The sequence below is a fragment of the Strix aluco genome, chromosome 8 (genome assembly GCF_031877795.1).
Source record: "Strix aluco isolate bStrAlu1 chromosome 8, bStrAlu1.hap1, whole genome shotgun sequence".
NCBI classification, from domain to species: Eukaryota; Metazoa; Chordata; class Aves; order Strigiformes; family Strigidae; genus Strix; species Strix aluco.
The window spans coordinates 2,664,511-2,691,028 of NC_133938.1; the positions used below are offsets into that span (position 1 = coordinate 2,664,511).

The following is a 26,518-nucleotide window of genomic DNA, read 5'->3' on the forward strand; positions in this document are numbered from 1 at the left end:
TAAGTATCTGCTGTTCGTTTTAATTTTGAGATTCAAATGTCATCTTAATGTCACGCTGAGACAGCCTGGATTTGCACGGGGGGTCGGAGGATGCGCCGCTCACTCCCGCTCTTTCCGCAGGAGTTCTTGAAAATGATCGGCCCCACGCAGGGACAGATGACGGTGGCGCGGCTGGTGCGTGTCTTGCAAGAAGAAAAACGTTTGCCACGTCCACCTGGCTGCCCGGAGGAGGTGAGGATGCGCCCACACTTTGGTGTTAGAGCTCTTAAATAGTGGTGAAAGCGCCGCACATTCCTGGCTGAGCGGGCCTGGTCCGTCTGGGTCGGACAGCTTTCAGGTTTGCTGTCAGAAAGGTGTTTCTGAGGTTTTTCCGCGAATGGATTCTGCAGGGGAAGGTCGGAGCTGGGAGGTGAAGCAGGGCTGTGGTGCCAGCTGGGGCTGGCTGCTGGCATCTGCCACAGGAATGGCCGAGCAGCGGCTGTTTTGCTAAAACACGCAGCTGGAAACTGGGCTGAAGCTGTTGGGTTGTTTTAAGCCGCCTCCACGACCGCTGCATCGACGGTTTGTGCTGTCAGACAAACACACACTCTACAACCCCCCCCAGTAACAGAGACATGCTGCTTCAGATCAAAATCCGAGGTGTGTTCCTGTCAGTGTTCTTCATTCCAGAGTAGTGAGAATCTGCTCCATTATGCTGACTGGAAAAACCAATGAAATGTTTCACACATCCCTTAAAAATTTCTTTTTTTTTTTTTTGTTGTCAGGTGGACCAGCTGATGAGGAAGTGCTGGATATTCAAGCATGATGAACGGACAACCTTTCACAATCTGATTCAAGGATTTGAAACAATTATGAGTAAAATGTAATTCATTTTTTTTATACTGTCAGTACTTTAAAGTATAAATGCCCAAGACCTCTTATTTTTTTGAACTACTGTAATTTGTACTCTGACTGTGCTAAAGGATTCTTTTTCCAACAGTTTTCCTTTTTAATTTAGTCAACAGTTGGATCAAATTAATTAAAAGCTATGGCTGAAACAATAGCTTCAACTCCTTTTGCTGCTGTCATTGCAAGGCAGTTTTATTTTTACCTGATTATGGTCTTGCTACATTTTGAACTACCCTGATGAACATAAACTAAAAGAGTGACATCAAAATATGCTGCAGTTCTCAAGCTGTAGCATTTAAAACAAGGTGCTTGTTCCTTGAATAACTAAGCTAGTGGACATAAGAGGACCTGATAGAGTACTTTAATAATTTTATGGGGTTTTGAGGTTTTAAAAAAAAAAAAAAGTTTGGCTGACAACTATCCTTTACATGCACTTAAATTTTAGTGACAAAAACCAACTCTGGTGTAAAAATCCAGAGAAGACAAAATAATCAGCTTGTCTTAACCAGTCTGCAGTTCTGAGCTTACATGTATTTAAAAAAAAAAAAATTTGCTTAACTGTCGTGTTCAAAAAAGGCAAAAAAGCATGGATCAGCATGTACAGTTACGCATTTCAGTGAGAAACCCCGTTTCTGGATAAATGTAAGCTTCCCCCTCCCACGTTACCGAGTTCTGCCCGCTGGAGCTTCCACCGTTGGTGTGGGTGTTGCTCGTGCAAACGCAGTGTTTTTCTGCTTGTGCTGCAAGTGAACTACTGTGCCGTGGAAATCCCTTACATGCTCTGGGAAAGGTGTAATCAGTGTACAGAAGCTGGGGGAGCCCTCCCCTAACGAGGAATAATTAGAGAACAGGGGCAGCGTCCCTAGGAGGGAAGAACACCTTGAACATGTGAAACAGTCTGGGGTTGTTTTTGCCAACAGTGCCATTTGAGGTGTATGTCTCACACTCATCTTTTTTGGTCAATGATTTCTTTGGCCAGCATGTCAATTCATTTTAGCAGTTTCTCTGTAAAGGTGTTTGGCCTCTAAGATGATTCTTTCCAGAACAGGCCTTTATTTAATTTGACTCAAACCGTGCCCTTGTGCAGTATTCAGTTAACCAAAGGGAAACCAGTGGGGCCAGACTGGGACCACGGACGTTTAATTGTCAGGACTAGATGTAGCATTTAAACGTAGGCAAGTTGAGTGAGGGCCCTGTGCTCTTGCTTTGTAAGCCCGACAAACAGTGGTTTAACTGGAAACTTTTTGCTTACTGATGTCCTACACCTTGGCCGATAAGGATGGGAAGTGTTTCAGAAATGCTTTGAGGAGATGATCAGTTCTGGCAATAACAGAAGGAGGTCTTTAAATATATACCTATATATATAAAAAATTGTAATTATGAGCTGTCATGAGTTCAGATTTATTTTTACAGTATTACCTGTTTTTTCTGTATGTCACTTATGAACCCAGTTTAAATCTGTAAGCACTTTGTTACTCTTTATACAAACAAGTCTAATAAAGATTTTTTTTTTCTCCACACGCATCTCTCTTTTAATCATAAATTAAACAGAGGAAGATTTATTAAATGTAACTGCCCTAGCAAGGGTGACCAGAACATGTTCTCTTCAAAACCACCTTTCCCTACATCAAATGATTACTTTAAAGGTCGTCCAGAGCTGTTTTCCTCCCACAGAGCTCCACTTTAAATATGTACCAACAATTTATTTTCATTGAAAAGCATAACAAGTTGAGAAAGTTGCACATACAAACACTTTGAATAAAATATTACAAATGCGTTTATCACTACATACACATAGAAGCCCAGAAAAGCTCCCGTGTTGCTGTTTGGCTGTGGATGCACAGCGCCTGCCAGCCCCACAGCTGAGGGAGACACAGTGATGGGGGGCGGTTTTAAGCTTTGAAAATACATATCCTGGTCCCAGCACACAGCTTGGAAGGCAGAGGTTAAGACTTTCTTCTTTTTTTTTATTTTAAAAAATCAGTACTGACAAATGGCTTCAGTATTATCTAGCAAGATTAGGTAAGAAGGATCTGGGTTCTGGCCTTGTTGCTCAGTGAATTCGGTCCAAATGAATTTGCAACAGGATTCCAAGGCAGCAAACCCCTCCCTGTCCGGCATGGAGGCCTGGCTCCTAATTCCTCATCTGTCACAAACATGGATTTCAAAAGGATTCCTAAAGCTTCAGCTACAAGGATTAACAGCAGAAAAGAAAGACTCAAGCCAGAGTTGCTTAATGAATAAGCTAAAAATACAGGCTTTTTTTTTTTTTTTTTAAAAAAAAAGAGCAAACAGGAATACAATCCTGCTGGGCATCTCTGTCTACCTGGTGCCATCTGCTCAGCCGAGGCAGATGGGTGTGGGCTGTCACACAGGCAGGCTGCTGCCCTTCACCTGGGACAGGAGAGTGAGTCAAGACTCTGCTTCCTGCCCCTGAGAACTGCTGCCCTTGAGCAGGATGCGCTGCCCTAGCAGGCTTTGGAGCGCAGCACCTTCCAAAAGTTAAGATGCTTGGGGGGAAGAAAAAAAAAAAGAAAAAAGGAAGACAGGATTAAATATGTCATCTGAGCAGCGTGTCAGTATTGCTTCTGCTCTAACTGAATCCTGCAGAAGTCATAAAAAGCACAAGAGGCAGTTGCTTTCTTCCACTTTCAGTTACTCTAACAGCACCCAAGGGTGTGCCAGCAGCCCTGCCTCACCAACACCCCACCCCCCCATGCCTCTGGGGAGGAGGATGGCACTTTGCCACAGACACCATTCTACACAGCTGCATTCCCAAACTGTAAATTACTTATTCCAAGGAAAAGCTGTGGGTGCCTGGCCTAAAACCAGATAAAGGTTACTTCATTGTCCAAGTATCACCGATCCAAATCGAACTGAGTATTGCAAGGCAGCACACAGTATAGCATCTTACTTTTAACAAACATTTATTGAAACGTCACAGAGGCTCTGGTAATACATTTGGTATGTCTCTATTCCAGGATTAAGAGGAAATATTAAAAATATAAAGGCTGTAAATGCAGAACTCTTAATCCTGGAAAAAGTAAGATTGAAAAAAACCCCACATTTTGAGTTAAAAAAATAAGAAAAAAAATTACTATCAAGAATTCATCTTTTCCTCAGGCTGAGGACTAGAGCAAGGCTCAGCGTTCCCCCCTTGGTATTTTTATTGCTTTCAGCTGGTAAGCTACAAAACTCACCGAGTCACCTGGCTCTGTCAGCCTCGGCCCGCTGTCGCTGTCCGTGGCAGACGACAAAGGAAACGCCAGCCCATCTTTTTCAGAAGGCAAGTCAGGCTACCGCGAAATGGCTAACCTCGCAGCGATACGTACCGTCTCCTTGGCAAATTTGCCCGTTAACAGAGGGTTGTTCCTCTTGGGATACTTGTAACCCACACAGAAAGAAGAATTATTTGAAGTTAAGGCAGCAATAAATAGCGGAGGTACAGAAAGCCTGCCTTCACCCCCTAAGGCAGGAGCGATTATTTAGGTCTCAATAAACGCGCTTTTTTTTTAGAGAGGATTCGGCGTAACGTACTGCGGAGCCCTGAGTCTGCTGGCCAAGGTACTCCATGGGGCCAGGTTCTGGGGAGGAAATGAGGTATGAAGAGCCTCGCTTCTCGCTTCTCGTTGGAGCCACCTAAGGACAAGAAGAAAACAACTGACACATGATCCAGAGCAAACGGTGTCAATAAATAAAGCTCCAGTCTGGGAATTACCAAGGCCCAGGAGCCAGTAACTGACTCCAAAGGCCCGACTCCTCTGGCTTTGAGGTCCAGCTATACACAGCTCATGAGTCAGTGTTTGTGCCCTTTCCCTAAAAAGAACCAAACCCAATGGTAAACGCATAGGTGCCGCACCATACATGTGTTTTTGTGAGGGCAGAGGGCTGGCTGGGCCAGGCACAGTGTAACAACAGCCGTGCTACTACCCTGCGGTGTCCCAGCAGCTCCAGACATCTTTATCCTTTAAAGTAAAGCACCAGTGGGCCACCTAGCTGAACAGGTTAAACCATCCTGGCAAGTCAGGTGTTGAGGGTCTGCAGCCACACCAAAGCAGGTTTGCGTTGTGGATTACGTGTAACCATCTGCCACTTGCAGGCATGAGTCTACACGTGGTACCGAAGTGAAGGAGAGAGCAGTAATGGTTCTTTAACCAAAACTTCAACTAAAATGCCTCGCTCCGACACACTGGAAGCCCCGAGGGGCCCAGAGTAGGGTTTCTGGTGAGGACACAGGTGACCTGAGGCTGCCCCACCACCGAGGGGACACAGGTGACCTGAGGCTGCCCCACCACCGAGGGCTCCTTGGGGTACGTGAGGCTCAGGTTCAGCTCCTCTCTGGGATCCATCAGAGCAGGATTGTTGCACTATCCACACACCTACAGCACAAGAAGCTGCACCTACACATTACAGCCCAGCACTGATCAGTGACACTTGATCACTCCTCTCCCCAACGTGTCATTAATTTCATTACAAAATGGCTTAAACAGTCGCCCTGTTCTAAAAGCCTGACGCATCTGCCCTGGAACAACACCCTGAACCTGATCTTGCCACATCCCAGGTTAAGCCTGTCTCCTAAATCAGAAGATCTGGGGTTTTGGTTCATGTTGGAGTGAATATTTTAGAAGCCTTAACATGTTTCACAAACCAGGACACTAATTCCTTAATCAAAAGAACAGCTGTGCTGACCAAACATCCCTGAGCTGAACACTTCTGAGCAGTCCTCAGAAGCACCCCTTGCTAATTCACATTCACAACTCAAATTACCCTCAGCTGAGTTCAATTTCATTTTAGCATGCACTTGTCATCATCGTAAATAGGAACTGGCTTGAAGAAAGACTTTTTAGTTGTCCCCCCATCCTCTCTTCTGCACTAATAGCCATGGAGATGTCACAGGTGTGCTGTCACCCTCCACCTGTCCCAGCTCGCATGGCAGAGTGCAGCATCACCGCTGTGTGCTTCATACAAACCTCCGACTGTTCCTTCTGAACCTCGGAAATGCAGCCCACAGAAGCAGCAGAAAAACCAGTTACAGGGTTAAAACATGCACATGAGCACACACTCTTAACCGATAGAGAGCCTCCTGGGGACCAGTCTGTGTCCCCTCTTCACCGAGATTTCTCTTTTGATTCCAGGAATGAGAAAAGTACCTCACTGCAGAGGCACAATAAACCGTACTGTTCCATCTGTGCCAAGGGACCAACCGCTCTCTTTCTGCCTTTTACGGCATCTGGCATTAAGACAAACTTTGGAGCAAGCTGCTCAACATCACCTCCACAGACAAGCTTTCCTCTTTAGACTGGAAATGAACTGGAAGATTGTAGCTCAAACCCCATACTATCTCCTTCTCTTGTCACAATTTCAGTCATTTCCAGCCACATCGAAGCTGTTAGAAACCTGAAAGTGCTATCTTTTTTACGGCACAGAGCTACAGATTTCACAGCCCATGGCACCATGTTCAGGCCCCAGCCATCTTTATCCCAAGACATGTCAAAGCCAGCTCCAGCCAAGCCTTGTCCTCTACCCAGGAGTCACAAATTGCTACAGTTGTGTTTTCCTTCTAAATCCCCTCCAAAAAACCAGGAATCTCATGCCAAGTCTGAGATGCCAGAGCATGACATGCAGCAAAGGGATGCGAGGCGGCGATGGGGCAGAGTGGTGCAGGGGCCCGGGCCCCTCAGCTCTCCCAGATGCGACCGTGGACTTCAGCTGCGGCTCCTCTCGCCGTGCCCAGACACCACGCAAAGGGCCACGAGCTGTGCTGAAGGCTGAGGAGAGAGATCGGCATCACTCTCAGGCTGCAGGGCTGGGGCTGGCCTCACAAAGGCAGCAGCTCCAAAAGAGATGACAATCTGGCTTTTAAGGTCTCTCCCATCCATAAAAACAGGAGCAATGTGATCTACCTACAGCATGAGGGGAGGAATTCCTCAGAATTTCGAAGGCATTCAGGAAATGAGAGGTCCTTTGTTCAGACTCAACAAAGCTTTTATCCCCACCGGCCTGGTCAGTGTTAAACCACCTCCTCGTTAGTCCAGATTCCAGACTCCTTTAAGCTGATACTCATGGCTCCCATAGCATTTCCCCATCCCTCCCACATCTTTTGTTGATGAAAACTAAGTGTCTACTGAGTGCAACGGACAAAGGAAGCTTTGCTCAATGAGTCTGGCTGAAGTAGGTTGCATCTGTGTCTGGTATAACACCAAATGAAACCCATTTTAAAATGGTTTTCCTCCCAGGATCCGGTGAAGAGGATTACAAAGTGGAGGCTGTAGGTAAGCCGGACACTGCCTTGACTTGCTAACTCCACTTCTGAGGTTTTATCCCAGTAGCACTCACTGCAGAACATCTGCAAGTCAGGCAAAAAACCCTAAAACCAGCACGAACTACCTCCTCCTCCTCCTTTGTTAACTTCCTACTTTATTTGCCTCCTTCAAGGCATTTTTGCACATTCAGCCTCGCAGATCTTTCCAAGAAGTCTGTTCACAAACATCCAGCTTTTCTTTCCTGTGGGTTTTGGTGGTGTGTGGGCAGTGAGGAGCTCTGATCTCCAGGGTGCTGGAGGGCTCTGAGGGGGTTTGGCACGCTCTGCCCAACCACTGCTTTTATTTATCACACCCACCAGGAACTGGGTGTGATCCTGAGCAACTCGGGATCCTGAGGAGCATGGACGCAGTGGAAAAGCTCTGCCTTGGCTTGCTGCAGGTCCGAAGTCCACTCGGTGGCAGCATAAGACAAATAAGAAGCACTTCCACCAGCTGCTGGCTCCAGCTGCATCTACAACCCCTCTGCTGCGTCTCTCCTCTCACCTTATTTAAGGGGTTTTGTGGAGGAAGCTGCAAGCTGCCTGGCTGGCATGATCCCTGGGCTCCACTGTAAAGTGTAGGCAGGACCTGCAAGCAGGTTCTGTAGTCTGGGTAAGATCCACCTGTAGATTCCTAAATGCAGAATGGGATCCATGATCAACCAGAAGTTGAAAGAAAATAGGTTCAAGAATTCATTTTTACTCGACATAGTAACGAGCATTCAGCAGATATGTAAATATCTGAGTCACAGTTGCTAAAAGGAGCATCCAATTCACAGCAGCTCAGGCATGCAGCAATTTCTTGAGCAAAATGTAGGATTTGGGGGACAGTTTACTTCACACAATTCCTTAAGAAAACCCAAAAGTGTGCTTGTTGTTGGTCTATAACCCAACCTTGGGCTATATAATGGCCTGAGTGAAAAACAATCCTTCAACAGACTCACTGGGAAGTAACATTATGGCGTGCTCTTTCTTGGGAGGAGTATTTTAATACACTCCTGAACTTTACAGGTAACTTCAGATTGTGGAAGGTTAAAATATTTATGCCAGATATAATCAAAAGCGTGAACATCCTGGAGAGTAACCGTGCAGGGATGCCCTGCGGAAGGTGACCATGCAGTGCCATTCGTCCCACGCTCTCCAGCCCCGTGTCTCTGCGGTAGCAACGGCAGCAGCCACTATCAACAAAAAAAGCAGGTGTCCAGAATCCAAAAGCACCCTCACAGCTGATGGGAGAAACAGCCAGTGGAGACAGGAAGAAAATAAAATTATTTCTCACCTCAGAGGCTTCATTTTCAAATTCATCGACTCTTGCCTGGGTAGAGTTATATGCCTGAGCATAATGCTGATACCACTGCTGAACAGCCTCCTATAAAGGAGGAAAAAACCTCTTCCCATTAGCTGTCTACTAAGGTCACTTTAAATGAAAACAATTCTTACGGCCTCGCAGGACATGAGAATGAATAAAAGGCAAAGCTCTCCAAGAAGCATCAAAACATGTTTGACACCAGTGATAAAGCTCAAACCAAACATTTAAAATGACGTTAAGTGCTTTAAAGACACACAAGGCACCACTGCCTTGGCAGTGGACACAAGTACAATGTCATTTCTGCTACATGGAAGGAACAGACAGTACAAATACAGCTGAACAATGACATGTGGCATCTCTGCACCTAAGCGACATCATTTGAGTCCTTCATGTTACTACAGATAATACTAGTAACACTAATACTACAATACTACTGATTTTTTTGGACAGTATTTTAAGGGTTTAGGGTTAGGAACTACCTCCAGGAGACATCAAAGCGAATTGAAAGCAAATAATTAGATTCAAACAAAACATTCAAGACTATGCTTACACAAAACACAACAGCCCCCAGGACATCCCTCTTGCTTCTCTAACCCACAACTGTCACCAGATCTGACCTAATAGATGGGTCTGGCCCGTGGCAAAGCTGCCTGCTGCAGCAAACACCGTCCCCTCCGCCCCTCCTGGCTGGGCTGAGACCCTCCTAACACAAACCAAGCCCCATGCCCCGCCGTGTGCCCGCTCTCTGTCCTCCAGACCCAACCGGCTCCCACAGCAGCCCTGCTCTACCCCAGGAGTTCAGGAGCAACACAGATTTCCTTGCCAGCAGCCCAGGAGAGGGGAGCACCGCTTGCTTCTGTCTCCCAGCCACAGGAGAAGAGATCAGGGCAGGAGGAGACCTACAGCAGAGCCAGGGTGGGTGTCCCCATGCAGACCCAAGATTTTTATACAGATTACCTGACAGCACTACAATCCAATTCTCGTATTTCATTCATATATATTTCTGCACAGACTAGTGATGGCTAATGAAAATAAGGAAATGTTATTTCACAGAGTGTCTCGATGTCTCTGAAACCCAGCACTTGCTCTCAGTACTGCAACACTCCAGACAAGGGGCAGCCCTCCACCTTAGTGGCCATGCTCTGATCACCAAACGGGGCACGTGGTGAAGAAATCCTGTGCAGTGAAACCAGCTGGCAGAGAGTCTAAAAATTCCCCAAGCTATACAGGAACTTCTGGTAGACAGAACACACTCTTTCTGGGATCTAGCCAAGTCTCAAGAAAACCTGAAAACTTCTTGGGAAGGGAAAGAGGAAAAACTTCATGGTTTTGAAGACAGACCAGAAGCCAAGCCAGAAGTTGTAAGAGTAATTTTTTAGCCAACTGCACTGAATTCAGGTTCTCCAGCAGCAATCTTTCTATGGTTACAACACTGCAGCAGGGAATGTCTTGAGGCTTTTATTTTTTACTGAGGTGTATTTTGTGCTAAATCTATTCTGTACACTGAAAGAGATAAACTATCAGTGAAGAGGACCTATAAGCTTCAGCCTGAAGAAGAGGGTGGGTTTTGGTTGTAGGAAAGCCTAGGAACTGCTGAGGAGTGGTTCATGATGTTGGACAACGCTGTTCAACTGCATGAAGGACTACCAGACCACATGTGTGCCAAGAAGTGCATGAAGAGTACACAGAGAAAAACAATGAGCAGCTCAGGGAGGGATCTCTGAGCAGATCTCTGCCAAAAATCCCGCTCCCAGAGCTCTGAGTGACAAACTAGGCTTCAGAAGAAAGCACTGCAAAGTGACGTACCTGTGTGTATTCCCCATGCTGTTGAGAGTAATTAAAATAATTTTCCATTGCATGTTGTGATGTAGTTCCCTGAGACACAGCAGCATCCACGATGTTGTTCGAAAGTCCGGTCTGCTGCGGTGGACTAGAGGCTTTACTGGCAATTGCTGTTTGTAACACAAAGAATACGTGGTTTGTATAAACTGCAAAAATTAGGTTGCACTCTTGTTTAGCAATATTCTAGGATTGGAACAGAAATTTGCTACTTCACATTAGGCTGTGCTCAAAATTAATCAGTGCTACTAATATTTGAAAGGTTTTCTAGAAGTTTGTCTATATCTGTAAGCCCATTAACTCTGTAAATTTATTACACTGCAATTTTAAGACAGACTACAAGACTTCCTTAAAGATAAATGTTGTGGTCACTGGAATTACCTGCCAAACAGCATAATGGTTTGCCACACTCGGTCAAGGGAACTTGCAACTGAAACCGCTCAGTGTTTGCTTACCTGGAAGACATATGCCAGGCAACACACTTGCCAAATTCAAGTAGGGGTTGGTACTAAGACGTATTTCTTTTGGTGGGTCTCCTAGCAGCGAAGTCTGCTTTTTCAAGGGAGTCTGCAAAACAATTGGACAGGTCAACGTGCATTATATTCATACAACATTTGTCAGAAATAAGGTAAGTGTCCCTGCAGGGTTTTGAGAAAAGCTTAAGCCTATGAAATGTACAGGAAGGCTTCTAAAATAAATGCTAGGATGACTATCTGGACACATTGCCTGTACTTTTTTCTTGCTGAATAATTTAGTAGGAATGTTTCTCTTTAGACTGGATGTTACTAAAGGGTATTAAAAAAACCCCACAAAAACAAAAGAAAACCTTTTAAATTCAAGCAAAGGAATAATAACCACCATACTGACCCCAGCTGCAGGGATTTACGACAAAATCAACTCTTCTCACCCAGAGTCACAAGCAAGTGAAGGCCAAACGAACCCTGGACTGGAGATACGGCCCTGCCTGCAATCTGTCACTACAACACATCTTACTGATCACTCTATTTGTAAGTCTATACTTAAAAGGGGAAAATGTTTATGAGTGTAAATGAAGCATCGGGCCTGACCCACAACCCCAAACCACCAGAAGTGTTTCCTATGAGGCACTAGGAAGGGTACATACCAGCTTATTTCCCTTTAGCTTATGTCACAACAAATGCCAGACATAAGGATGAAATAGCTATAGCAAGTTACATAGCTTGTCTGAAATACATAGCTGGAAGACTCTGCATCTACGTCCTACTCTACATCTATTCTGTACATTTTTTCAAAGCCCATTAAGGAAAAAAAAAATCCGTTATTTTAATGGATTAATACTATTTTACTGAAAATAGTATTCATCAACATTTTTTCAAAACCAGTGAGACCAGTTTTTAAACACAAAAAGCTTCAACAAAGTGCAGAAATTCTTCATCTGGATGCAAAAGCAGGCATTTAAGACAGTACAACCGGTCAGTATCAGCATCCAGACTGCTGCTGTCTTGTCAAAGATGTGATTTTTGCAAACTGGGCCTTCTGTCTACTGATGCAGAAAAGGAAACAATTAAAACATCTACCAGGATTTCAAAAAAGAACTTTTCCTGATAAACAATATTCATAGAAATAAATGAATTATCTAGACTTCTAATGGTTTAATTACATTTCCTTTTAACTAAATGAAATGCTGAAATAAACCACTGTTTTTATATATGTATACACAGACACCCTATGTATTTTATCCATGTGTATCTATACACAGGTAAAATTCCACTTCATTACAGTAAAAAATTATTTAAAAATGAAAAGTGTACTTTCCAAAGTAGGACCAAATCTGGCAAAGCTGTCTAAGAAAGGCAGACACCAATACTGAATATAATCTAATCACTTCAGATGCTTCAGAAAATATGTAAAGAAAACACAGATCTGATCTGAATTAAGAACATGTTTCCACACAAATGTCAAAATATTTATGTATGTATATTATAAAAAAAAGTAAATTCTGTTAATGGCAGGAAAAAACTTCTGAAAAAAATAGACCATTCTGGTTCAACTCAAATCCCATCCCATCATCCTCCCACCCCCTGCCTTCAAGGGAATAAATATTAAAATTGATATAGACTAAGAACACGTCAGCTATGGCTAAGAGGACTAAAAGTGGAAAATTTACATACACACATACAGATATATATACACACACATATACACACACAACCCCCCGACCTGGAAGCCCAAAGGCCCTACATACTACCAGAATTGCTCCCGATTAGTCATGAAATTCCACCACAAGTTCAATTTTCAGTCTTTAAAAGGGACATTGCCCTTGAGATAATTTCATCATCAAATACTATGAGGCATACACATGGAAAAAAAACCCTCCAGCATTGTAAAAAGATTCCCTTGTTAATTCATTTGGACCACCAAAGAGCATTATTGTTCTCCCTATTATTCCTAAGTGGAATGACCTTAAAATGTCTCATGAATGATCCTGTGATCTAGCAAATTTTATAGTGAAGAACTACAATAAGCAGTTGCAGCTAACTCTTAAGCATGTTAAAATAAAAAAGAGAAAACCCACACAGAAGAAAAAAGGAAATATTTGTATTCAGTGTTCCTTACCCCCAAACTTGTATCAGTACTTTTTAGCTGATTTTGTTGTTTGGCATGTCCAGCCCGCAAAGCTCCCGCAGAAAGATTTGTTAAGGTCTGATGATAAGGCTGTGATCCCGAGACAACCGCTTCGGTAGTCGATTGTTTATCTGGAGCGTTATTTTGCCCTGGTATAGCTTGTCCAACAATGTGCTGATTCGGAAAGAATGGCAGCATGCCCATCCCTGCTGTTGCTGCTGCTGTTTGAATTGGAGTCAGATTAGATGCTGCAGTCAACCATAAATGGAGAAACTTTTCTGTTAGACAAGATTTATCAGTACATTTTGTTTGTGGTTTTTACTAAGTGATGAGAAAAACATTTAGAGATGTATTTTACAGCTGTCCCAGAACACTGGATTCTGATGATAGTTTTTATTCTTTTACCATCCCAGGAGCAAACAACTCTATTTAAAGCTAATACAATAGAATAAAACCCTGACTTTTCTAATTATTCACTATAAGTTACTTCTTAGTGTTTCCTGTCACTTTCAAAAAACCTGGGAACAACATCCTAGAGGATGCTCTATCGGAACAGAGGGGAAAAACCCCACCTCAACTGGCATTAGTAAAATTCTTTTTATCAACAAAAGAGCTAGAAGTTATTTTTCAAAATTAAAATCTAGACTTTTAGAATAGGTTTCTTCCTTGCCGCAAGCTTTTCCTTGTGGTTACTACCACAACTCAGACCACATCTAGACCTGCCGAATATATGGCTCTCAGTGGAGGAAACAAAAAAGATGCACTAAGCAGTATCACAAGTGATCTTTCCTCATAAAAATTGAGGGCATCACTGGCGCAGAAATTTGCATTCAAAACTGACATCCATCACAGACTGGATGTTAAAGTTCTACTGGTTAATGAAATGAATGTAAAAAACTTATTTGCAGTGCCTCTTCAGCTGCTCAGATTTTTTTGCTTTGAACCAACAAACCCTAAAATTTTGGTCCTAAATAAAAACATATTGCAAGTGTACTAAAAATGAGCAAGCAGAATATTTAACAACCTGCAAATACGCAACCAATGCCACAGGGTACTCTTTCTTCCCTGACAAAACAGATGAGAGAAGCTAGGCAACAAGGCAAGATATTTCAAGTGTGTTTCCTGCTTAAACCAGCGGGTTACAGTTGGTTATACAGCTATATAACTTGTTAACTTGCTTACCTGTATACCGTGCACTATTGTCCAGCTCTCTGCCTAACTTTCTGTGCAGTGATAAGGTTTAAACATACTATTGCTTTTGCCAAAGTGAGAGAAAGTCAGGTGCATCATTTCAAGCTGATTAGGTATGAAATAAAATGTCATTTACACTTAAGAGCTTCTCCACGGGTTCCCATGCCTGAACTCACTGATGGCATTACCCCTATTCCCAGTACTGTCTGAAGTAGCATTGTTGGAGGTTCTCCCAGCAAACCCGGTTTCTATAAGGAAGAATAGAAAACTGTGTAAATGATTAAAATAATCTCTCTTAGCTATTTCTTACAACTTTCACATTCAGTTAATCTTTTTAGATACACTAAAGCTGTTACACGATGTAACACTAAGATACACTAAGCTGTTACATTGCACTAGATGAAAATAATTATTTATCAGTTATAAGAGCGTCCAAAGACAGCCGAAGTTAAAGCGATGACCTTACACTATTAGCCTGAATGTTTTCAATCTTCATCAGTTGCTGCTGTGGCAAGGGTAGGTGAGCAGGACTCTGCAGCACTAAGTTAGATGTACTCCCCAGAATTGAACTCTGCGAAATTATTAAAAGAAGTGTTAGTTTGACAGTCATGGAAAACAGTACATTCTCAAAACATTTTCAGACGATACTGCTTAAAGAAGTTTAAATTAGTTTCAGAGTTCATGCAGCAAAGGAAAATAACCATTTCCTCATCAGAACTAAATTTTTGCTTCATTCATAGGAAGTTATTTCAAGCTCTTTTAACCTCTCTCCTGCCCGGCCCTCTTTTTCACCTCACAACCACAAGTATGCTTTCTGATGGCTTTTAAAGGATCCAGAGTATACTCCAAATACAATCCAGACTCCACTGCAGCCTGTGTCTGGGCCAACAGGGAAAGTGAAATGTGTTTGAAGCCTCTGCAGGCAGACTAGAGAGGGGAGTTACCTGCAGTGCCAATAAGAAAGATGAGACACAATGATGAGCTCTAGGAATAAGGACTTCATTGTTTGTTAACGTTTGCGCTGTGCCTCGCATTGCAATTCTAATACATAATCTTCATCAAATATCTATACGCTTTACTGGACTCGGTTGTAACCAGCAGGGACTCTCATCCCTTGTTTTACAGTTACCAAACAGTATCCTTACTTTCAAAGAGGAATATCCGGGTATGTTTTTCCCTTCTTTTTAGTGGCAACTATCTACATGAAATTCTATTCCAGAACCATTAAAAAGATTACAAATCACACTGCCTACAGATTGTCAAGGCTATAAAATACTAGTATTTTTCATTCAAAAACTTCTAGATCGGTTTGCCACCAGAATTGAGCCACTTAACAACTCTGGGGCACCATGTTCAGACTCTGCTATGGATTTCTTTTACACCAACGTCCACTCTGGCTAACAAAACCACACTATGATTCATGCTAGTTGAACAAAGGCTTGGAACTGTCTTTCTGGCAGCACCTCCTGGTCATGATTTGCCAGGCAAAATACAGGTTGCTCTACAAACCTTTTTGTACAGTGGTGCAAGAACAGATATACGGGACACTGACTGTCTCAAATCACAACAAATATAGCCTTCCTCATTCTTTTTTAAATCTCCTACATAGGAAAGATCACCAAAACCAGGTAATGAAGATGGAACCCAAGAAGAAGGCAACTCTCCTGATGCATGGCTTTGCAGATTTTGCAGCATCCTGCAAAACACCTCACAAATATTTTCAAGCCTAGGTTGTGTCTCTGTGTGGCAGGGCCAAATTCCCTAGGGGAAAAACCACCCTATGCCTGTAATATGGTCTTCTGGACTCAGAAATGTGCAATTTAAAACAAAAAGTGTCGTATCTAGATTTGTTAAGCATCTGCTATTTTAATTGTCTTAGTGATTTGCAGTAGAAATTATCCAGGGCTGTTTATTGTCCCAAATACCAGCAGTTGTCCCTTCTAAACTTGGTTACATCAACAAAGAACACGTACAAGTTCAACTGAAAAACGTTCAGAAATACAAAAGTGGAAAATCAGTTTGGGTAGAATCCTCAGAAGGAAGTCTCTGGGTTAATAAAGATTTAATGAACTGCTGGATGACTGAGGAGAACACATCACTGGGAAAGTTTAAAATGCATGATTTTGGCACATGATAATTGTAGCTAAGAGTAATTAAAAGAAAGGAGTTGAAAGTCATGCTAACTCCAGAGTTGAAAGATTACTGGATGAAAAACTCATTTGTTCAAATACCCCTCTATTGAATCTTTATGAACTGTTTTATAATGTTGTGGCATAATCATCCTAAAAATATTGTTTTTTCTCATTATATTACTTTACAAAACCTTGAATATACAAAAGCAAAACCAAGACATACAGGCAGCTGAATCAGTGCTCGAGTGGGGAGGTGGGGAGAGAGTCAAGCCAAGATACTGTGTGTTCCTCTATCTTGTCACAATACTGAATTTCAAGACAATAAAAACAGTGACCTGGTTCTCTGGCTTTAGAGAAAACTGAAATAAGTCATTGAATAACAGAAAAATGTGCCTAATAGAAGGAATTTGGTTAATCAAATACTTGTCAATAAAATTCAGGCTATTAGATCAGGTTTGGAGCTAATTAAATGACAGGAAGCTTCCTGGAAGAGAATTAAACTTTTAAGTCTCTCTAAAGAGAAAACATTAAGTTGTTTGGCTGCAGCACTCAAGTCAAAAACATTGGATCATCATCAATCACACTGTTAACTGTGTAAAACATGCCTGTCTCCAGCTGTGATTAGAAAACATTCCCATTGCCTTCCAAGGAAGCATAGGCTCTCCAAGGCTGAAGAGAGCAGCAGTAACTAAATATACCAATTGAAAATGTCATTTAAATAAAAGAAGTACAAGCAAAGAATTATGTATTTTTTAATTGTACAGGACAAAAGCAACTCACTGGATGGGGAAAAATTAAGTAGTATTTATTCAAAATGGATATATCCACCTACCAGTTTTTAGCAGAAAAAAAACCCAAAAAGCTGAATGTACTTAAGGAGTATCTCTGCATTTTAATTTTTTGTTAAAGATCTATCAGTCTATCTTTGCCAAAAGAACAGCAGAAGTAAGAACTAATACTTAAGGGGATTCTGTTTTTTAAATGGGAATTTCTGAAACATCAGAAATGGTAAGTCAAAGCGATTGACTCCAGTCCCTCTCAGGTACTTATGAAAACCCCCGCCATGAATACTGAAGGCAAATTTTGGCTCCTGGCAGAGCTGGAGAAATCTCTAACAGAACCTCAGTGCAAGGCGGAGGCCAGGCAGGCTGCTGGCCAAGTCAACTGCTGCAGGAGGAGTTCTGGTTGTGGGTGCTACTCTAGCATGTTCCCATCACCAATTTCTAGGGCAAACTCATCCCAAATATCCAATATAGTATCTTTCAGAAATTCTGGTGCCCATATGGAAGTCGTATCAACTTTACAGTGAACTACAGATACTCCGAGAACACTTAAAACAGCTTATAACCTTGGGGGTTTTTTGCCTAAGAAGTAACATCTGCAAATCACTATTTTTTATAGCATATATAGCACATTCTGGTCCCTGCAAGCTTCAAAATGAAGGTAATGATGCTAAGCTTGTTGGCTTGAATAAGAGAAAACAATCAAGTCTCTACAGAAAGTGTGTATGAGCAGAGAGAAATGGATGTGTCACACTCCTCGAGCACTAATTTAAAGAGGATTTTTTTTTTTTTTGCCAGTAATGGCAAGCTGTCTCTACATTGGCAGGTGTTAGCAAATCAAAAGCTCAGTTAAGATAAAATAACTCACTTGTGGATAGTAAGCACAGTGTGCTCTTACATCCCCACAGGCATCTCATAGTCCTTTTCTCAAAGATAAATTTAATGAGAACACTTGATTTTAGTTGTAATTTCTTCAAACTTTGAGAATATTTTTCATGCTAAGACCTCCACAAATATGTATTTTGAGAAAAGTTTTTTGGTCACATACCTGATGAATTTTATTCAACTGCAAAAAAGGTGGGCCAACTGCTGAATTTATAAGGTGAGGTAAACCTGCAGATGCTCCAAGAACTGTTTCAAAAACACAAGACACAGTTGCAGTGTTTTATAAGTTAGCCAAGTAAAGAACGTTCTAAGACTTATTCTATATTTTTCAGATTTCATATTCACAAAACTTTCCAGCACAGTAAAATGAAACTTTTCAATACACTCAGCTTTGATCTGCAATTAGAGATGTACTTTCATGGAGCTCCTCCAAAGCTGAGAGTTTTGCTCCAAGATGCAGAAATGTCTGCAGTTGACTGCAAGACCACAGCACTATCTAAAGTGCTTTGAAACTTCAGCATTAGCTAAAGTGTTTCTTCACTGAAGTGTTCTCTTCACACACAGTTTCTGTGTATCTTCTGTCAGAAGATTATGTCACAAACTCTTAGCTGTCCCCCACCTGACTCTTCAAGTTATCTGTTCTCAATCCTGTTCCTAATACCTTCACCATTTGAAATATAGTGAGATTGGTTTTTATATGTTTATTCACATCCATCCTAGTGAGAAGGCAGAAAAATGTTTTTGGCTAATGCTGTGTACAACTATGGTAGCATCCAAGTGAATAACGATTTACATTGAAATCAATAGGAGAAAGACTCAGGCCGCAAAATTCAGATCTAAAATCAGATTTAAACTCGCCATTTCTGTGATGTCTGCAAAAGACATTTCATCTTAAACCCATTTCTAATACAAACATTCAGACATCACAGAGTTAATGTGAGGGCATTTTTAGGTTACACTAAATTTGATCCAAACACAATAGTGTAGCAATCCACCTCTTGCTTTTGCTTTCATAAATGTGAAAGTGTCTACACAAACACATCAAAAGAGTGTCTGTACAGATTTTAAAATAGTATTCCTGCTTCTCTCCTTTGTTAAAAGCCTTGTATCACTAAGAACAGGGTTTGTTTTAAAAAAAAAAAAAACAACAAAAACCTTACCAGGTTTAACAGCATGTCCACGCAACTGGGGCTGCAGTAGCATTTGTAACATTGCTGGATTATTAAAACTTTTCATAATCTGCACTGGATTTGGCTCTGGAAGCAAGCCTTTCCTATTGTTCCTCATCTCCAATTAAGAGAGACAGAAAAATGTTAGAATCAGGACAAAACAAAGAATACATTTCAATCTCTCAAACTTGTTTGATGGTAATGGGCACATTTCTTTTTACACAGAAAAAAAAATTTTCTTCCCTATTTCCTGCTCTTTTCCATGCTCCTTTTCCCTCAAATGAAATGCCTAACAAACTATTCCCCCAAAACTTCAAGCACATTATTTTTTCTGAGACACATTTATTTTTTTCCCTTAAACTGAGACAGTTATCAAAAGAGGAGAATGTGAAAGGCACTGTTAACATGAACACCACACACTATCTTGTAATAGCACCACCCATCTCTCTCACGAAGATGTGGGCTAAAGCCAGCCAAAGTAATAAGACTGTTCTGCTTCTCTGTTTAAGACAGCTTCATGTAACACTTATCACATCCAATTTTCTAGGAAGTAATCTGATAAGACATGTGGATGTAAAAAGCTTTCTTCTATATCAACCATGAAATTAAATGATTTCTCCTACCTTGAAATTTATCTTAAAATGGACAAATTCTTGCCTCTCTGTTTTAAACCAAGTTTTAGCTTGTCAAATGACTCCACTTCCAGTTACTTTTGTTTTGAACTGGAACAATTTCTCTTACAGAAAATTAAATTTACTCAAATCCCAGAGCTACCTAAGTGTAACTCTGTGGCATCTTAAGGCCATATTTTACCCTTCCTCCTTGCAGTACATGGCCATGCTTTGCCTATGAAGGAGGTTGAATTGGGCTGACTAGATTAAAAAAAAAAAAGGCTAATTCTTCAATTCTTCCAAATGCTCAGCTCCTTTTCCTAATGCAAAGCAGCTGAATCCCTCTAACCCAACTGAGGCTGCTCAAGGTGTATCAAACTCATTCTGAAAACAGATTTGCAAATATCTCACCATCCTTTGTGCTGCTATAAGTGCTGCTAACGTGCTTCTGCCTGGCGCTCCCGGAGCACAGTACGACACCTGGACTCTCTTCCCTTTGATAGTCATGCCATCCGTGACTTCTTGGACTTTCTCTGCCTGCTCTGCAGTTTCATACTCGACCACTGCGAAGTCACCAATACAACTGTCTTCATCCTGAGCAAACTGAAACAACATTTCACAATACACTGTACAAAATGAAGAATATCAGGAATTGCCTTGCAATATTTTCACCTATCCCTTGCAAAAATACTTTGAAAACGATTGACACCTTATGTGAATGCCTACCCAAATCAGTCTGTTTCTCAAACGTGCTAGATGTAAATTGAATACCCTATTTTCAGATGCTATTTGGCATGCATGCTCTATCTACTTGAATTACCACCTTCACTTCAATCTGGTCTCATGGGGAACCTGAGCTATGAAATGTATTTAACACATATTTTCAGAATAAAGAATGAATGACAAGGAAATTGTAAATACAGCTGTATGCTACAATATTTTTTATTTGCAGGATAATAATTATAAACTCATTATTGTTCAATTTTTAAGCCTACAATAATAAAAATATCATTCACCAAACTACATGATAGTTGTTGAAACATGTAACAATGCAAATTCCACTGATACATACTGCCTTTTAGGAGAATATGAAGTCTGTGGTTGTATTTAATGCCAAGAGAAGATGCCAGACTGATCAATCAAGCAGACTGGAAACAGGCTTACGTGTCAAACAATGCTCTGTCCTTTGTTTGCAGAGTTTTATAGCAGAATGAGCAGATTTAAATCAAACAAAAAAAGGGGGTGAGAAGGGAGGGAATAAAGCTTAGGCAAAAATCTCCAGTCCCAAAATGAACAGAAATGATATACAGATACTAGCTCTGATGTGGAAGAGAAGAAATCTCCTCTCGATTTCACTGGATAAAAACAACTAATTCCAAACTATTAGGTCCCACAAACTTACAACTGAAATATAAATCTCAAAGACTTTGAAGAAAAAGAAGGTAGCCAGATCTTTGATGCCACTGTTAAAAAGCTGGCCTCTGGGAAGAGCTCTGGAGAACTCACATGTTTTGACATATAAATATACACATAGATATGTATATGCTGTATGTGTGCCTATGTGGAGAAGCATTATGTTTTATTTTGACATCATTTTAGCTGCACTGGCAAAGACCTGAAGTACCTGTGAAAAGAATGGTTTGCAGCTATGGAACATATTGTAGTTTTGTGCACAGTTAAAAACTCCTTAACATGTGAAAGTGCAGCTACCAGTATTCTTGCTAATGGATCAGGAATTTTTAAACTTCCCAAGTAAACAGGTACTGAAGAAAAGCCCTCTGCCCCTATCTGCATAAGAGTAGAAACCTCCTTGTGATAATTTAAAGTTGACATAAGAAAGGAATGAGGTTTTCTGGTCCATTTTGTTGAAGCAAAGGGCAAAACAAGTGCTAGGAAAAGCCATTTTTCTAAGACCCATCTATAAGTATCTGGCTTCAGCTCCTCCTGGCAGAACATTTCTATTGTCAATAGAGGAGAAATCAAACTTATTTCAAAAAATGGTAACTTTGGAATAAAATGAAATAAACCGGAGTTTATTTCATGAATTAAGCTAAGAATTTTAGGTAAAAGATCATAGTTACATGATGAAATACTGCATCAGAACTAAGCCACGGAAGCAGCACAAGACAGCTACATTCAAGAAGCCATACCAGGAGATGGGCAAAATGGTCAAAGTGACCTTACTGGAAGGACAATCTGAGCACAGGAGTGGTGTGAAGGCTGGACTGGCCAAGATTAGGAAACGGAAGGAAGAGAGAGACTGTAGTCACAAAGACGTAAAATAACAAGAGTGTGAATGAAAATTTTGTTTTTCTAAAATGCATTCAGTCTCTCAGGAGCAGCTTTCCAGACAAAGGCACTTCTAGTCATTCTCTATTGAAATTCCCTTCCCACCCAGGCTTCTGCTACCCTGTCCTCTCCTAGTTTCCCTCTTATATCTCTACCCATCATGTCACACCCCCCTCCTTGCTTTTTCCACACTTTCCTCCTCCTTCTCCTTCTGTCTTCCTCCTTCTCCTTCCTTTGTACTTAATTTTTAGGTCATCTCACTCATAAAACCGTAATTAATTACACTATTGTGATGAGAATTCATCCACTGTCTTCCCTTTTTCATCTATCAAATTTGAACTACTTGTTTACCTACCTCCACCCTCTTATCTTCTCTCTCTGGAGGGCTGCTTCCCCCATTAGCCCACGAGGTTTGTCTCCATCACCCACCCATTACGCCTGCAAACCAGCACCTCTGCTGCCTCTCTCCCTGCCAGCCCTCGAGGCAGAGCCTCCCCTACCTGTCAGTACTGGTGGGGATGCCCAGTGGAAACATGAGGCATGATTGAGAATAAATCGCACGTTTATTCTCTGAGAATCACTGAGAATAATTCATAAGTTATCATAAATAAACCTATTTTTCTTCTACTATCATACTTCTACAATCTACCTATTAGTCTATGACACAGTGTGTTTATGTAAGTGATAGGTAATGTGAGAATGTGCCAAGAATGTTCTCTTGGATATATTTTTGACTGGGTGGCTATTTCCCAATTCCAAAGCATACTGTTTAATTCCTGGATTTTCTAGAAACATGTATTTAGTGCCATTTACTGATAGAATGCAGACATAGACCCTCCTTGTCTACACCAGGTGTGACACATTATCATTACGATTTAAGAAGGAAGGTAAAAGTCAATTTTTAAGTGCCTCTAACTGCACAGTAGAATACTGTTAGTGAAAACCACCTTTACCAAAGCAGCCTGTTATTCTTTGAACTTCAGAATTTTTAAAGGATGTTGAAAAATTGTTGGGGGTGGGGGCTGGTAACAGTCTCCGGATTATCTGACAGCTGGGAAAAAAGCCCTGAAGTAAAAGACTTTAAAAGATCAATCTGTTTAGCTAATTAAACACAGATTGAGCAAGTGACTTCATTACAGCATTTAATATGTTCTTACTGGAAGAAAACAGTGATGAGCAAAGGCTCTTCAATTTAGTCATCAGGGAGGTGAAGCTGAAGCCAGATACATTCAACTGAGAAAACAGACACAAGTGCAAAATAATAAGGGACAGGCAGTTCCTGGAAAGAGTTACTTCCAATTTATGCATCTCCTGGTGTATCTGGATCAAGCAAGTATAAGGATGTGCTTTAGCCAACTCAATTACTGGGGCTCCAACAGAGCACTAGGGAAAATGTGATGGCCTGCAGGTGGTCAGACTAGACAGCCGGATGGACTGTCCGGTCTTAAGATGTGAGAATCTCTGGTTACTTATCCCTGAAGCTAATCCCTGAGCAGCCTTCCAAGATACTTAAGAAAAAAAAAAAAAAACACAAAACAAACCCCAAGCAACTGAAATCATACTCAACTGTGTGACTTTAAAGCAAGCTTTTTTTCTGCTGCCTAGTATCTCACAAGCCATGATCATGATGAGAAGGAAACCTTTACATTTGCCAAGGCTAGTAGGGATCTACCTCTTCTGTACTTTCAAGCTTTCCAAAAGATTTAGCACTTCTATCGCTGGCAAGCCCAGCTGACTACAAGACCCCAAGCCTACAACCTCTCCAGTTAAGGAAAAAACACATTAGATACTATATATATTAGTTTCTTACATATATTAATTATATACATGTATATATATTCTCCATCATCTAAACTGTTGCACTTGTGGTATTCATACACTCTGTCTTTCTTTACTGAGCAATAAAACCATCATCAGTGTTTATTTTAAAAGCTCTCTAAAATATTTCTAAAATTATTTTCAATAAAATACGTAAGGAGGGGATGTCTTATAAACATTTTATTGGCACTTCGTGGGAGCGGTCTCCTGCAGAATTCCCAGATGACATCGACTGATCACTGCAAACCCATACCAGTACAGCATCTGTACCACATCATATATCACAATGTAGATGCATAGCCATTCACTACTTAATGGAAAACTAAAAGGATAAAACAGCAAGCAGCGAAGATGCAAATACAGAGCTACTTAACTCATGACCATGATCTTCCAAAAGATACAAATTCAACATACCTGGCAGAAAATAGGTTTATACTTCAGTGAGAAAGCTTGGATCAGTTCTTTTGAATCAGCGTAGTCTTTTTGAAGTTTATCTACACAAAGGCACTTGGAGTGAATAAGATTTGTCGTCAGCTGGTTCACATCCATCCACTGTGCAAAGAGAGTGCTCTCGTCTAACTGTTTCCCCAGAAGTTCCAGTCTCGCCTTTGCAGCAGAGTCCTTCTTCATATATTCCACAAAGCCATAGCCCTTTGAATGGCCGGTAACTTCGTTATAGACCAAGAAACACCTCTCGACATTGCCATACGCACGCACAAGTTCTTCAAACTCTTCTAACGTAAATGAAATGGGCAAATTGGTAATACACAGCAAAGCATCTGTTGGTTGGAGCTGCACGGATATTTCTTTCCCCCGAAGAGAATACTGGTGAAATTTCCGAATCGCGTTTTGAGCCTGCTCTCCATTAAACAGAGTGACAAATGCTGTAAGAGACCAAAACAAGTTACGTCACCTAGCACAGCTACAGAGGTGATTACTGTATCTCTCCCTCCCCTCAAAACCCACCAGTGTAAGTCACAGGAAAAATAAAAGAGTTTGGGATTTACCCTGAAGATGCAATAGACAGAGATATGCTGTAATATATATTTTAAAATTTGACATTATCAACTGGATGTCATGAGTAATTAACTCAAAGAGTGACTATAGAAACACAGATACACACAACCTCACTACTTGAGGTTTAAATTTTCTACTGAAGTCAACACATTACTGATTCTACTGAATTTCTTTGATGGTGACAAACTGTGCAGCCAAAAAAGGCACTGAGGGACGATCAAGCTATGCGATGGCAGAGAAGTTGATGACTTCATACAGAGAAGTTGATGACCTCATACATGGCAGATGATGTTCCTCACTAGTTTCATGACAGAACTGAAACGTGTGACACTGGCAGATTTTAAGTTCTTACCTGTTCTTTTATTTCTGTCCACATAACAATACTTGATTTCATAATCTTTAAATAAGTCATGGATTTCCTGAAAGACAAAAGTACGAGTAACATCAGATAAATAATTCACCAGACCAAATATGCATATAAATTCATCTTCATTTAAAAAAAAACAAAACAAACCACAACCAACAACCCAAAACCAAACCAAACTCAAAATCTTTCCCAATAAACAGAAAATTTCACCATAGAAACACTACCAAATATTTGTTTTTAAAAGCACTGGTTATACTACTGCAGCAATGTTTTTATCTCATATAAAAAATCGGCTTACTGAATTTGATTAATTTACTTTTTGTTATATAAAGTCACATAAGCACAACAGGGTGTCCTGTTGACTGTCTTTTGATAAAGATGAATAACATCACAGTTTCATTAAATAGCAAAACTCCCACAATTTCTCCAAAGTGCAGCTAGCATAGTTAAAATACCACACAGACAAGAAATACCAGCAACATCACATCATGCAGTTTACTGAGGGAGGGCAATGCTGTCATAAAATGCAACAGTTGCTTTAGTTTCCTGTAACTGCTCAAGTTCACTTTAACAGATTTTCACTCTTTTAATAATGAATGCCCTTTCAACCAGCAGAAAATTGTGCCCAGAATAACCCCTGGGAAGTATCCTCTATCAATTACTGCACAGATGCTCAACGAAGAATCAATCCCAAGAGCATTATTTCCTCCCATTAATTAATGGGGAGAGAACAGGGGTATGGGAGGAGTGGGGTAGGAGCAAGTGTAAGAGGTGTGTACCAGTTTGCTGTGGCTATTCCCCAAGAGCAAGGTGTATGCACATGCCCCACAAAAACCATGAAGAATTATCAGTTCAGCGGCAAGAATGCAGAGGTGAACATTAATCATCCCCAAGGAGAAACCAGGAGTAGTAACCTGGATGTAAGTATTCTTTTAGTTGGATAAATCCCACACACAATAGCAAGAGACCATGTGAGTAAGCAAAATAATCAACCAACTTTGTCTGGAAGTTTAATTGCGAACAGTTTCCAGTAGCCCAGTCTACTTGCCAGTTTGCTAATTCAATATATATAGCCTAAAGGTTAATTGGGTTCTCCATGACTGGTATCAGGTGCATACCTTTTAGTCAAGCGAGCACCAATCTCTAGTTTCACTAGCTAACAGCTGTCAAATACTACATTAATAAAATATGGCAGCGTTTCTCAAGCTACCAGCCATCCTCTAATCAGATGTGATCAGGATGTGGTTTCTGAAAAGCAAAATACGCCAGGCACAATTCAAAGATTCAAGTCAGGTAGGGGATTTGACAGTGGACAC

At 41.1% G+C, this 26,518-nt stretch overlaps 2 protein-coding genes across 8 annotated transcripts in view; one reads left to right on the top strand and one right to left on the bottom strand.

Moving 5' to 3' along the window:
* JAK1 (Janus kinase 1) overlaps nucleotides 1-2,409 on the top strand; it is a 63,296-nt gene extending 60,887 nt beyond the window's left edge. For all 3 annotated transcript variants that reach the window (XM_074831810.1, XM_074831813.1, XM_074831811.1), the window contains exons 24-25: nucleotides 121-231; nucleotides 765-2,409. In XM_074831810.1, the coding sequence (XP_074687911.1) occupies nucleotides 121-231; nucleotides 765-866 (213 nt within the window). In that variant the 3' untranslated portion in view covers nucleotides 867-2,409. The remainder of the gene's footprint in view (nucleotides 1-120; nucleotides 232-764) is intronic.
* Nucleotides 2,410-2,546: 137 nt separating this feature from the next.
* The window catches only part of RAVER2 (ribonucleoprotein, PTB binding 2), a 33,919-nt gene continuing 9,947 nt past the window's right edge, over nucleotides 2,547-26,518 (bottom strand). Inside the window, exons 2-14 of one of the 5 annotated variants that reach the window (XM_074831815.1) lie at nucleotides 25,188-25,254; nucleotides 24,233-24,702; nucleotides 20,123-20,314; nucleotides 19,092-19,218; nucleotides 18,095-18,177; nucleotides 14,599-14,703; nucleotides 14,269-14,380; nucleotides 12,933-13,159; nucleotides 10,793-10,904; nucleotides 10,305-10,450; nucleotides 8,469-8,558; nucleotides 7,695-7,823; nucleotides 2,547-4,527 (exon numbers count right to left, since the gene is read on the bottom strand). In XM_074831815.1, coding sequence (XP_074687916.1) covers nucleotides 4,381-4,527; nucleotides 7,695-7,823; nucleotides 8,469-8,558; nucleotides 10,305-10,450; nucleotides 10,793-10,904; nucleotides 12,933-13,159; nucleotides 14,269-14,380; nucleotides 14,599-14,703; nucleotides 18,095-18,177; nucleotides 19,092-19,218; nucleotides 20,123-20,314; nucleotides 24,233-24,702; nucleotides 25,188-25,254 — 2,007 coding nt within the window. In that variant the 3' untranslated portion in view covers nucleotides 2,547-4,380. Of the gene's footprint in view, nucleotides 4,528-7,694; nucleotides 7,824-8,468; nucleotides 8,559-10,304; nucleotides 10,451-10,792; nucleotides 10,905-12,932; nucleotides 13,163-14,268; nucleotides 14,381-14,598; nucleotides 14,704-18,094; nucleotides 18,178-19,091; nucleotides 19,219-20,122; nucleotides 20,315-24,232; nucleotides 24,703-25,187; nucleotides 25,255-26,518 lie in introns of all 5 variants that reach the window. The other 4 variants (XM_074831814.1, XM_074831816.1, XM_074831817.1 and 1 more) reach the window with 4 other exon arrangements.